Genomic DNA, 13940 nt, shown 5'->3' with positions numbered 1-13940 from the left:
GATCTAACTCTGAAATGAAAGTAACACAGAACATCTCTTGCCCTGTCTTGCTTTTAAGATTCTGTGATTGCATTTCCTGAAAAATAAGGGCACATTCACAATACTCCAAGAAAAATTTACCTCGATATGTTCCTTGGTGATAAGCCAGGGTCTGTGAGCCAGTATTTTGTTCAGTTCTCCTAGATTTTGCAGTTTTTGAGGTGCATTTTCCAGACCATTCAACCATTTGGGGTCTCCACCAACATGGAGGAAATCATTCACATGGAGGTTAACAAGGTAAGAGCACTGGTGTCGTGCTGCAGCCTGGAGTGGAGAACACAATTGTGAAACAGGAAACAACCACAGTAAGTCTGTGCTTTATGAAATATCATAGCTCATCCTTTCCTCAAAATATTCAAGGATAAGACTTGCAGTGGTCAAAGGCTGAAGTTAAGTAAGAATCAGGATTAATACATCAGCCTGTTTTTTAATGGTTGTTCTCACAACAGAAACATTCCTCATTTGTATAAATTTTAAGTGTGCTGGATACAGGAGCAACATAGGAGGAGGCACAGGCATAGATTTATTGTGTGTCCTGAAGCAAGTAGTGCACACAACATAGTACAATCCAGCAGGGAAGAAGCAGGTGAATCTTCACCAGCTAAAACAAAAACAGGTTTCAGAACCCACATAGCAAGGGAGAGACTAAGGCAGCTTTTCAGCACAGAACAGGCCCAGTATCATTTATTCAAACAGTAATACTTCCCCCAGCAAATTAAGACACAGCCCATAACTTCAATTCAACTTCAGCAGGCAAAGATAATCCCACTTGCCAGGTCTTTCTGGCTGAAAACTTGCTTAGAATTTAGAGATCCAGAAATGGATGATGGGACTAGTGAGCTAGAGGGAGGTGTATTTGACAGGACACACAGACACAAACAAGCTTTCCTGAAAAAGTTTCTGAGATACCAAGGAAACAAACAAACAAAATAATAATAGTCTTATTTTTATAACAGCTTTTTTCTCACAGCCCTCCTGAACAAAAAGCATTGGTCTTCTGAAACAGTTTTTAAACCAGGCACAAAACAAACCTACTCTACTCTTCCCCTTAGCTCCTGCTGAAATGCCTCTCCAACTAGAATCTCCAAAAATCAGTCACAACTGCTGTGAAATGAGAGCAGAGAGAGCTGCCCAAGTTCCTGCCCACTGCCCCATGACCCCGCCTACCATGATCCCGATGTAGTGTCGGTAATGAAGGGGCAGAGGACCATCCATTTGCAGGAGATAGTGCTGAGTCTTCAGAAAGCTTTCCAGATACTGTGGGTGGAAAACCATCACCAGGGTGACATTGTCCAGTCTGCCCAGGGTAGCAAAGGACTCTGCAAACAGCGCGTGCATCACGGCGTCCTCGTGTCCCACCCGAACCGTCTGAGGGGACAGGCAGAGCAATTAGCAACAGTGCTGAAGCACCTCCAATCAAACTGTAAATTAACATATTACCACAGCACCCAGAGGCCCCACTGAAAGGAGCTACATTATATATCATGGCATGAAATCAATGCACATAAGGCAATGCAAATAAAATCCCCTGAATACCTTTCCTTGAGGAGATCACAGGTGGTTGCACCAGCAAAAGGAGTTTTGGCTTTACACTTTCTCCTGCACAACTCTGGCTTTTCATTTTCAACTGCCTCACCTTCACTTTCTTGAATGCCCCAAAACTCAGTTTATCACAACAACAAGAAGCTAACTGAAATAATTTTACTAAGGGGAAAAGAGGGAAAGAAGTAAAAAGCTAAGAGACCAAGAGAGAGAAATGAAAGGAAACTGAAGCTTAAGGCTCTAAAGCTCCTAGAAGTCCACAGGCATGCTACTAACTTTTCCTCTGCTCCAAAATTCTCTTACCAGACAATGAGGAGAGAAGCACAGAGATGCTCAGCCACAGCACTTTGAAGCTTCTCAGATTATTCACAACGTCAGAGGCAGCTCAATAAAAAGTAACCCCAGACCAGGGGGGCAGGTGCCTTGTGAACCAGTAGGAAATTACATCCGGATGTTCACAAGGAAACAGTGTAGAGTTTCTCTTGTGCTAGATAGTACAGGAGGTGTCAAAACAATCCCAAAGGTCCCCAGGGCTCTCACTACTTCTGTACACTAGTGCTGTGGCCAAAGTCTCATCAGGACTGAATGTGATCACAACTGAAAATGTTTTGCAGCTCAGCAGCTGTCCTGAAACCAAATGTGGGTTACTGCTAAAAAGGGTGTTCCTTAAAAGCATAAAGTTCACTGTGTACTTGAAAACACTACCACACCTCCTTCTCGGGGATGAATCTGCTTGGTCCGTGTCCCAGTGGTCTAGGAATTCTTATTCCAAGTTCCTAGAAAAGAAAATTACACTGTCTCAGCATTTAGTTATAAACAGCTTTTTAGCGGCAGTTGCAAGAAAGGAAAGAATTCTCTGTTCAAAGCTGGGCTTATTTGGGTACTCATGGTACTTTTAACATGGGTGCTTTTGCCAGCACTATTTGTACAAATGCAACTCGTTTTTTAAAGAAGTGCTTTATAATTAGCCATGCTTGTTTACAGTGCACTGCCCCACTCCAGCAACAAAAAAAATTCAACAACAAAGGCCCTGCCAACCGAAGAAAACACACACACATTTGTATGCATGCACAGGCTACAACCTGGTTCACAGAAAATGCTGCATAAAGCATATTTTGGCAGATTGTCCAGGACAAGGAGTTCAGAACAGAGGAGGCTGCTGTGTGGTTCTGCTGCTGATACAAAATGAGACTGGTGTGTGTGTGTGTGCACATCCGCAGAACACCAGCACAAAACACTCTGTGCATCTGTCAGGAAATGAAACAGCTGTAGCCCCCATCAGATTTCTTTTTCCCAACCTCAAAGAGCTCCTAAACTGCTGAAAGTACCTGATCTACATTTGCATCTGTTTTCTTTTCAAGATAGGATAAATTCATGCTGGGAGGGGGAGTGGGGATTTTGCTTAATCAGAGTAGCAGCCACAGCCTTGAACACATTTAGGATGACAGGACCCTAGAATGGCAGGTTGGAAGGGACCTCAAGGACCATCTGGCCCAGCCTCTCTAGGCACTACTCCAGTTGACATGAGGTGGCTCAGCACCCTGTCAAGCTGAGACTTCAAACTGCCCAATGTGGGGGAATCCACCACTTCCCTTGGGAGACTATTCCAATGTCTGACTGTCCTCATGGGGAAACATTTACCTCTTGTGTCCAATTGGAATCTCCCCCATTCTGTGGACATGTTGCCTTGCAGCAACGGGGAGGCTGAATCCCACCCCAGCAGTTCACCACTTGGCCTCTCCCTCAGCCAGGTGAAGCTTTCTGCCAGGCCCGTGGCACCCCAGGCCCTTCATGCAGCCAAGGAGCACACTGCATGCAAGACATTGGTGCAGTTGTGTCCTGCCTGTTAAACCATTCCGTTGGGAAGGGTGGGGGCCACGGGCTGAAGGGCAGCTTCTGCATTTGGCAGCCCTCAGAGAAGGCACAGCAGAGTCCATGGGGTACGCACCAAAGCAGGACATGTCCTCAGCTCACACACTCAGGTGTGCCCACCTCCCCATGGCTGTGGAGGCTGGCTCTCCTGACAGGATTACTCCTCAGCCAGCAGCATGGCTTGTCCAGGAAAGGTGAGAGCCCTGCCACCTGAAGGGGCAGCAGATGGCACAGTGCTCCTATGGATGGGGAGAGACCCGGGACTACAGCTGGGGATGGAGCCCCGTGCTGAACACCAGGCTAGATACATCAACTAACTTTGGACTCTCTATTCCCACTCCTCTGGGCATCTTTTAGAACACGTCCAAAGCCCCAAATGACTCATTTTCTGATGGTAACAACCTGATCCAGGTTCTCCACTGGGCTTAGATGAATAAATACCATGTATTGAACCAGGCCAGGGTACACACAGCAAGAAGGCACCTTTGGTTGCTTTAGGCCTCAAGAGCAAATGCAACCCCTAAAAGCTGCCAGGGAAATGCAGTTTGAAACTTGGCTACATTTTCCCCAGATAGATAAAGGCTGTTCTAAACAAGCAACACTGGCTGCACTCAGCATTGCACTTTTTCTGTCTTCAGCTGAAGTTTCTGTTTGCACGAGTTCATTGTGTGAGAAGCAATTTTATTAATCAGTTACCATTCCCTGAACTTTCCCCTAAGATTAAAAAACAGGTTCAGAGACAGAAACAATCAGCACAGTCTTAAGTCAGAACTACCAAAGCCCATCAGGCTCTGCCAGCCTCCTTAAATCCTAAATCAGATGCCCTTGTTTCTCAAGTCATATTTGGATAAAGTAAGACCAAAGGGCAGCTCTTTCTTCTAGACTTTTCACATTTTCCCTTGGACAGTAATGTCTGTGGTGTAGCTTTTTCCTGCTGAGGGTCCCAACACAAATAAATTCTCACCCTCAGCCAAGTCTGTAGCAATCTACTTGTAGGATGGAATTTTTATCTCAAAAACACCCTCTCCTCAAAGCTCCAGCAAAGCTTCTTATCTGAGCTACAACTACACTAGCAAATTAGAGAAACTTCTTACCTCTAACTGACAGAAAAATAAGTTTGTACCTATGGTTTAACTCAGCAGAGATGTTTGCAGCTGTCTGGTAGCTCAAGCAGTCCCAAGAGAAATACCTTAAAGTTTAATTCTTAAACAACTACATGTGAGTATTCCCCTTTCCCAGAGCAGTTACAGAAAGAAACCATGAGATTTAAGCACCTGAGAACAGCAGGCTGCTAACATATTTGGCCTCACAATCTAAAATACATCAGTATCAACACACTTCACTTTTTTAAAGCCTGTAGAGGTCAAACTACCATGATTACACTGCATATAAAAAGTTAAATTACTTTAACCAAACCCTCTATGCAAAGTGATTTGAGGGGGTTTTGTGGAGGTTTGAGTAAGTTGCTTTTTTTTCCCCTCAGGAGAGAAAGCATCCCCCCAAAATCATGGAATCAGCCTCATACTTGAGAAGCCTGGATTCAAGTCTATGTTCTGACAGGGACACTGCAAAGGATTTGTAAAGATGAGCCTCAGTTTCCCACCTGAAAAATGAGGGTAATTATGTTTCTTTCAGAGGGTGCTGAGAACAGAGATAAGCTTATTGTCATGAGGTGCTCAGATACCACAGTCATGACAGTTGTATAAATTCTGACCCACTAGAAATCCTCTGAAAATTGTTATTCTTCAGTTACAAGCTATGGCAGACCTCCTGAAAACCGTTTTCCCCTCTTGTTCAGAAGCAGCATTTAATCAAGTTCTCCTGACCCTCCAGGAATAGCAGGCACCTCTGGCTGCTCCCAGAAACCCAACATTTCAAATACTGTGCAGATAACATAGTATTAACTCTCACACAGTCCTAAAGGATCTTCTTCCCTTCATTTTGAACATACTTCTGTGCTTATGATGCCCTTCACTAAGCCTCCATCTCCCAGACACTCAGAACTCAGGGAGCACAGCTCTCCAGCTTGGCCTAACAAAGGCAAGACATGCCTCCTGCCCAGCCAGACCACCTCCCCTCTCCTGCACCTTCCTCCTAAAGAAACACCTCACCTGGAGCACTGACAAGCACTCAGCAAAGCACCCAGAGCTGGGATGAGCAGCAGCTGCAAGCACTGAGATTTATTTTGACTGTTACAAAAGTGTGAGCAACTTCCATGCGCTTCCAGACCACCAAGTTGCACACCCAAGTGATCTCAGTGCCTGCTTAATTCCTACTTGGTGGGAAGCTTCTTCCCTCCTGTTTGTTACCCTTGCCACAACACTGCCACTCCGTCTAGGAGCTCTGCAGCTGAACACACCTCCAAGCTCAGCAGAAAGCCAACCACAACTGAGGCTGCAAAATAACAATAATAATATTAATAATACTAATAACAATAATAATCATAATTATAAATCAGAGGCACTCTGTTTTCAACACCAGAACATAAAACTCGGATGGCTGCAAATCTGAGCACTAAGGGCAGGGCAGATTTCACCTTTCAAAATCCAGAAACTCCCAGCTAATGGAGGGGGGTGGGCTTTGCCAGGTGGGCATCCACCCCACTGCTCAGCTTCCAGACCTACCTTGGCAGAGAAGCAAAACTTTAGCCATAGAAACGCTGTGTTGTTCTGCTGACAGAGACACCTCAGAAATGCAAGAAAAGCTTCCTCTTTCTCCTTATCTAACGCAACTTGTACTTCTGTACAGCCACTGGTATTTCCATGGGAGCTATGTCCACCAGATAGTTAACATTTCTAAATCTGCATGTCCCTCATCACTGCCATATCTGAGCACCTCATCTCCTGTACTGAATTCATGCAATGCTCTGTGAGGTAGGGCAAGTGCATCATCCCCCACTTAGGAAAAAACCTGAGGCACAGAAAAGCAACGTATCTAAGAGAGACTGGTACAGAGGACTGGTGGCGTGAGCTGAGAGCTCTCAAGTCACTGCCACCAGACTGTGTGACCTTCCAGAGGCTTCTCAGCCAGGAAATATGTTTTATGCAAATTTACACCAAGAAACAGCTCTTCAGACCTCACTCAACTTACGGCTTTTCTGTATCTTAAGACTCTGACAATGAAACCCACTTTTAGGTAGCTTTTAAAATCACGTTGCTAAGAACAGCAGTCCTATAAAATCTAAGTGAAAGCTTGAGATGGAAAACTGAACTGCAGGTGTTCAGAAGAGTTTTTTTAAAATACTTGAAGTACAACATGCATCACCTCTGCTAGTGATGGAACACCATTTGCCTTGGTTCTGAACTTCTTCAGCATGTAAGTGAAGAAAACAAAAAGTCATTTCTAAGCAGGCACCCAATATTAGAAATTCCACCCAGAAACACTGAAGCAGAGTCAAGTTCCAAGGCAAGATGTAGGGCCTCTAGAAGAGGAACAGCTACCTAACCTTAGCTACAGCTCTTGCTCCTAAAATGCCTGCATCTAAAATGCTTTTTTCAGACCCTTATTCCTCCCCCACTACTAGCTCCTGGAAGCCAGAGCTCTGCCTCTTATCACAAACCCTCTCCCAAGACTCAGTTATAGTTTTGTCAGATAATTATGGGGACTGTTACCAAACTGTTGAGTTTGTCACTCGGGATTCGTGAGCTGAGCACCAGCTATGAACCACAATCTTCAGCCTGCTTCCCTGTTAGCACACTGAGTCATTCTGCTCCCCTCAAGTACAGTCAGTACCAATGTCAAGTGTTCTGTCTTCCAGAAAGATTTATTTACATATTTACATTTAATCAGAGACAAGCCACAGGCAAAGTGAAAATGTAATTATCGATTTGCTTCACTAAACCACATTTGGATTCACATCTTCATCTGAATCATCTGTGTAGTGATTTAGCACTAAAATAGTGCTAGATTAAAATAAATAAATAAATAAGAAAATCACGAACTGCAATGCAATATCAAACAATATAAAGGAAGGAACCAGAGAGGGGAAAAGGAGTTTGAAGTGACCTTTTTTGGAGGTAACATTTTCCTAGGCAACCAGTGATCATTTTACATAATGTAAGTGCATTCCTACCCGAGGTTAGGGTTCAGAAAAGCACAATGAGCTCTGGGTTAAAACTCTTCCAACACTGTTTCCTAGTAGAATTAATGCCCCCAATATGCCAGTGCTAAAAATTCAGCTTAGTATCCAAGAGTATGCATTTGAAGCTGACATTAAATTTAGCTGACATACCCATGTAGAGCTTTACAGGCTTAGAGGATCAAATGCCCGAAAGCATCTAAGTGTCCAAGAAGTTCACACTTGCCCAAGGCAGACCCTGCCACTTACCAGGCTAAGAGGCCTCATGCTGCTGCTGCTTCACTCACTGTGTCTGGTTCCTACTTCCCCTTTAGAGGTCACAGACAGCAAAACCTCACTGGTGGTGACATTGGCAAGCTACGAATTTGGAGTTTCCTTGTTTAGGATCTCAGTGACAATGACTGGCACAACTGGCCCCACAGGGCAAGTTATTTATCAGCAAGCTGATACCTACTCAGCTTAAAAGAGCACATGCTCACAAGGGCATATAACAATAGGACAAGGGGCAATGGTTTTAAGGTAGAAAAGGGCAGAGTTAGGTTGGACATTAGGAAAAAGTTCTTTACACTGAGGGTGGTGAAGCACTGGAACAGGCTGCCCAGAGAGGGGGTGGAGGCCCCATCCCTGGAGACATTCATGGTCAGACTTAATGGGGCTCTGAGCAACCTGGTCTAGTGTGAGATGTCCCTTCTTGTTGCAGGGGGTTGGACTGGATGACCTTTAGAGGTCCCTTACAACCCAAGACATGCTATTATTCTGTAAAAGCCATATTTTCAGTTCTGCTAAATGCAGTAGCTACTGTAGTCTCCTTATCAGAGGGGTAGCTTTTGGAAATGAAGGGACTAAGAAACATAAAGCAGTGATTAAATATGATTCTTTTCCTACAAACACACACACACACACACACACAAATCCCACTAATCCCACATCTTTTCTAAATGTGGTGCTAAGCAGAATTGGGTGTTTTTCCTATTTTACTCATTTATCTAACCCAACTGTTGTGGCTTTCTCAAACAAACCACGATTCAAGTTAAAATGACAGAAAACTGATCCCCCAAATGCTCATGTACTCTAAATTTTGCACTGGTTCAATTTTCTGGGTATCTCAGCCTGTCATTCAACTGAAGCACTAGGCATGTCTGCACTTGCATAGATGTAAAGAACTGAGACCAAGTGCTGCCCCTCTGCTGCAAAGCACTTTGTTCCACAGACCTACTGCTCTTCACTGGAATTAGAGCACAGCAAATGCTGAACTGCTTCTGTTTCACAGAGAATACATTATTCTTATATGAATTTAAATACTTAAATTACTTCAGTTTAAATATCAGTCTCTGAATGTGTCAAAGACCTTTGAAATACCAGATTGGGAAAAAAAAATAAAATCCCAAACTAGTTTATGTGATTTGATTCAAGACAGAAAACAAGGCAAGAGAGCGTGTGCCTGAGGTCACACACCCTGTTGACAACAGCAGGAATAAAAGCAAAGCCCAGACTCCTCAGTCTCAAGCTCTTAACTCCTCTTCTCTGGTCATCTTCTAAAACAGAGTCACAGGAGCAGGTCCCACTGGTGCACTCTGAGGGCTCCTAAGCACTACATATTCTTCCTCAGCAGTAGTAGCTCTTCCTGAAGTGGTTTTGTGACACAACTGCCTAGAGACCACAACCCAATTTACTTTTGATATGAGCTCACTGAAACCGAGTGGTTGAAATTTCAATGATTACTGCCTCGCTCTCCTATATGGCAGTTCTGTAAGGTGCACAACAGAAGGGCAAAGATTTGGGAAGAAAGCCACCCGCTTCCATGCTATAAACACTGATTAAATACCAATAAATCAGTGACACAGAAAGGAACAAGTTTAAACGAGACAGGTAACGCTTGCTTTGTGTAGACTGCACTGCTGAGCTATGTCAAAGCAAAACAATTCCTACCCAAGTGGTTCTACATGTGTACCAAAAGAAAAATACAAAACAGTTTCTCTGACAACCTGCAGCAGTTTGAGGATTGACTAGTTTCCTTCAAAAGAAAAATCTTCAGGTGGTGACACTAAGAAATTGACAGAGAAGAGACCCATTCAAGCAAGCTCTAGGCTTGCACTTGTTTACCACTACAGCACCATCTCCTCTCTCAGAAACGCAGGACCAACCTCGGTGTTTCAAAAGGATAATCCATGTCTGTGCAAGAACGGAATGAATACCAGGCAAATCCGAGGCAAAAAGTAGTTGGATGAGCATAAGATCAGCAAAGAGACCCCTCATCACACACAGCCCTGCTGGGACCAAGAGGCAACTGGGAGGACGGACAACCACAGCACCCGCACTGCGACAGCAGCTGGATAGATCTCCTACAAGAGAGAGAGCCAGAAAGGACCTGCAAATCCCCAAAAAACTGCCCTCCGGGAGCTCTGAACGATGCCTTAACAGGTCGAGCCAGGTTCCCGCAGCGAAGCCCCAGCCCCAGCTCCCACCTCCCCGAGGAGGCTCGGCCCCCGCAGCCCCTCGCCCCCCAAGGGCTACCTGCTGCCGGGGGCTGGTCGTGCTGCCCTGCCCGGCTTCCTTCCCTCCGTGCCTCCTTCCCACCCCACAGCCCGGCCTCCTTCCCTCCATACCTCCCTCCTTCTCTCTGGACCTCCCTCCCTCCCCACAGCCCAGCCTCCTTCCCTCCATACCTCCCTCCTTCTCTCCTTCCCTCACGCCTCCCCGCATGCCGAAGGGTGTCCGGGGGAGGCAGCTGCCCCTCTTAGCGCTCTCCCCCGTTGCTCCCCCTCCCTGCTTCCTTCCAGCCCTCGGGAATACCCCCAACAAATGCCCCCGATGGGGGGAGAAAAGGCGAGAGCTTGTGTCCCCTCCCAGGCCACCCTGGCAGGGCCGCGCTGCAAGGGCCTGTTCCCCCGCTGAGCCGCCTTCTCCTTCTGCTCTGCTCTTTGGACATGATTCCCCCTCCCACACACACACACACACACCTCTCCTGTTCCTCATGGAAGAGTTTCTACCTTCTCTCTCTCTCAGCAACCAAGTTAACGACAGCTTTTAAACTGGGAAACGGCGGGAGGTGGATATTTTGCAGATATCTGTGCGGCTGAAGCGCGGCGCTGCGGAATCCTGGCTCCCTGCCCGTTCCCAAGATCATAACAGTCCCGGGCAAACACACGTTTTGCAATCACATCAGCAAAACACTCGGCCTTTGTTTGCAGCAGGCTGTACTTCTCTCGCTGACCCCCCCCCCCCCCCAGGGCTGTAAACCCTGCCAGATGCCTCACATCTCCCACCTCTCCTGCTTTGGGATTTCGTGGCATCGATTTATTTCAACAGAAACAAGTCCCCAAGTCGGCCCATGTGATGGATGGGTTTGGTTTGGTTTTGTTGTTTTTTTTTTTGTCTTCCAATAGCAAATTAAGATTTATAAAGCTAAATTCCGTTAGATCATTTTTCCCTCAGATTTTTTCAATTAAAATAAAACACCACAGACCCCAAGAGGAGAACTTCTGTGGCAGTTTTGCTGGGAGGAGGCAGCTCTGAACCCCTGAACATCCTCTTTAGGGAGGAGGCTTCTGCAGACAACTCAGGCTGCTTGGTTTTTGAGTCCTGCCAAGCTATCTAACAACCGAGCAGGGAAATTCCATGACACTGAACTTTACACTTCTGTTAGATGTAAAAACAAACACTTGAGAAACCGCTCATAGGCTGTTCCTGTTGCGGGTGTAGGAATCTTGCAGCGAAATGCAGAAATCACCAAAGGCAGTGGTGCCAAGGAAACGTGGCAGCGTGGCAGCCATTCTGCAGGTCTCTAATGCTAAAGCTTTAAAGCCTTCCTTTAGTCTCCACTTTCAAAACCATCACCTCTTCTCTGGGCTACGCAATTAACTCTGGAGAGCAAAGGGATGATACTCTAACTCTGAAGGCTTAGCAGCAGTTGGTAGGTTAAACAACCCAGAGATGCCCAGGTACCAGAGCTCCTTACGCTGGGGCCTTGGCTTTAAGCTGATACATTTCTCCAGAAGAAGGGAAATGTGGTTTGTACCTGCTTGCACTTCATAAAACACGCAACAGAAGCACGGAAAAAGAAGAAGAATGCAATACTGGCAAGAAAGGCTGCATTATGTGAGCTAATAAAATAAACTAATGAAGAACACTGTTTAGTTCCCACTGGCTACTTCCTTACTTCAGGCCAAGACATAACAAAGAGACAAGGAATGGCCTCCTCTTGCAATACTGGCAAAAAACTGGCTTGTGCTCAGAAAAACTGCTGGAAAAGGAAGTCATCACCTGAAAAGCTGAAAGGCAAGAAGATGTCTCGCAGTAAGAAAGCTTCCTAGATGTCAGATGAAAGATAATGCTCTTCAATTAATTTATTAACACCCTTGGAAGAAAAAAGAATGAAAAACAGAAAAAAAGGCAGCACTCCTCAGTTCCCTGATGTGTTTTTCTTTTCTCCCCACTGTGGTTGATTGCCCTGCCTGAATATTTGTGACAAAGCCTGTTTATGTTAACATTTGTTCCTATACAAAGAACCTTGGCAGATACAGATTTTTCTCTGAAATCATCCAAGGGAAACGATCTCTCAGGAAAGTGCCAACTCAACAGCAGAAAGTAGGAAATTCTACCATGTATTTTTTTTTTTTTTGCTTTCTGTATCAGGACAGATGAAGGCAGTGACAGCACATCAGAAAAAGCCTGTACAAAGGGGAAGAGGAAGTTGCACAGCTGTAGCAAACAACTAATAATGGTCTTAAAAGCTCTCCCATATGGGCTGAGCACACAAAGATCTGCTCAGGCCCCAGGTATGGCTCTGCCTTAGCAGAATCTCATCAGCCCAATCTGCTGCAAGTGCTTTCTCCACCCCAGCCCTCACACAGAATCACAGGTTGGTGGGGGTTGGAAGGGACCTCTGGAGATCTTCTAGTCCAAGAGCAGGATCCCCTAGAGAGCAGATAAAGAAGAGAACAGAAGTATTTGCAAAGTGCAACTCCTCCAAAGCAAAGAACACGCAAAAGGGAGCCACGTGCACATCTGTAAATCAGCGCGCAATGGCAGGCTGAAAATATTTCCATCTGGGGGCTAGTCAGACAGGCTGCAGAGACCATTTCAGAAGGGAATGTGGTTTGACAACAGCACAAAGCACCCAGTGCAGCCGGGGGACACGGGGACAGATCTATAATGCAGTTTGCATAACTTGAGAGTTCCCCTGGGGAAACACAACAGGACGTTCGACCGTCTGTTGATGCAAGTCAACAGAGATGGAGTGAAATGCTCCTAAGGGGAAAAAAACAACAAATGTTTAACATGAAAATATCGACAGATACGCAGTTTCCTTTCACCCAGAAAGGGTGTATGATAGATACACATGAAGTCACCTAAAGCAAACACCACCTGAAGCATGGAAACATACTCTTTCAGACTGAACACTTCCATAAAAGCTGCTTGCCTAAAAGATGGCATTTAACATCTGTGCCCTCTAGGTTAAGTCATCAGAAACGCAATTTTTCCTTATTGCTACAGTTAAATAAATGTCCTAGAAAAGCTAAAAGAACACCAACCAGTTACAATGTGAAAAGCCTCATCCTGCAACACGTATGTCTGCACTTAGTTGCTGTAACTTGGAACGGTTCCATTTCAGTCCAATAGGGCAGCTTTTCTGAATCAAGTTCAGCACAGATGACTCCGAAGGACTGGCAAACCAAGATCTTAAATTCTTTCCACAGAAAAGCTATCCAAGCAGGAGCACTCAACATGCCTATTGCTGCAATGCTCTGGACACCTCTAGTATCTCAGAGGACGATCAAACGGCTCTTTCCCAGGAACACTTACAAGCAAAACCAGACAATCCTTTGGGGCTCTGAGCTACCTGGTTTGTCATAGTCTTCAGGACTGGATTTTTTCTCTCTCCTGTAGTTTCGCAAGGTAGCACCAGCTGTGGCAAGATGTAGCAAGCTCAGAAGAATGGATGTAAATACCAGGATTCACATTCCAGTGTCTCTGAACCCCCTGAGATGGCTCAGGACCACGGGTGCAGGGTGAAGAGGTGACTGCCCTACCCCGGGTGTCACTGTCCCCTGGGCTCTCTCCTAATTCCTGCACACTCAGCTGCTGCAAACTTGCTCAGAACTGCTTACAGTCAAAACAAGCCATCAGAGAACTATTTTGGCTAGGGGGTGGGGATAGATTTTACTTTTTTTCACTTGTTTTAGCTCATTTTGACTGCGAGAGGTCAGGCATTGCTGAAAATGACCAGCTCGCAGGGGATTAACTCCTAGAGAAGATGTAGCAATAAGAGCACAGGGGCAAGAACCTCTTCAACCAGAACATGGCTGAACTCGATGACCTTCTGAGGACCCTTCCAAGCCTGCGACTCTGTAACAGCTCAAGCTGCTCCACCTAACCTGGTACCTCAATGAAGTCACCAGGTGTTTCA

At 45.6% G+C, this 13940-nt stretch overlaps 1 protein-coding gene across 8 annotated transcripts in view; it reads right to left on the bottom strand.

Annotated features, from left to right (window-relative positions):
* Positions 1–13940, bottom strand: part of SESN1 (sestrin 1) — a 75576-nt gene that overhangs the window by 6629 nt on the left and 55007 nt on the right. For 2 of the 8 annotated variants that reach the window (XM_051613122.1, XM_051613125.1), the window contains exons 2-4: positions 2292–2357; positions 1207–1407; positions 121–303 (exon numbers count right to left, since the gene is read on the bottom strand). In XM_051613122.1, coding sequence (XP_051469082.1) covers positions 121–303; positions 1207–1407; positions 2292–2357 — 450 coding nt within the window. Of the gene's footprint in view, positions 1–120; positions 304–1206; positions 1408–1884; positions 2207–2291; positions 2358–9675; positions 9874–10045; positions 10106–10491; positions 10683–13940 lie in introns of those variants that run through there. The other 6 variants (XM_051613123.1, XM_051613124.1, XM_051613126.1 and 3 more) reach the window with 6 other exon arrangements.

This window comes from Apus apus, chromosome 3, assembly GCF_020740795.1.
Source record: "Apus apus isolate bApuApu2 chromosome 3, bApuApu2.pri.cur, whole genome shotgun sequence".
NCBI lineage: Eukaryota > Metazoa > Chordata > Aves > Apodiformes > Apodidae > Apus > Apus apus.
Note: the sequence above shows the minus strand (reverse complement) of the source record. Positions and strands in the feature narration are given on the sequence as shown.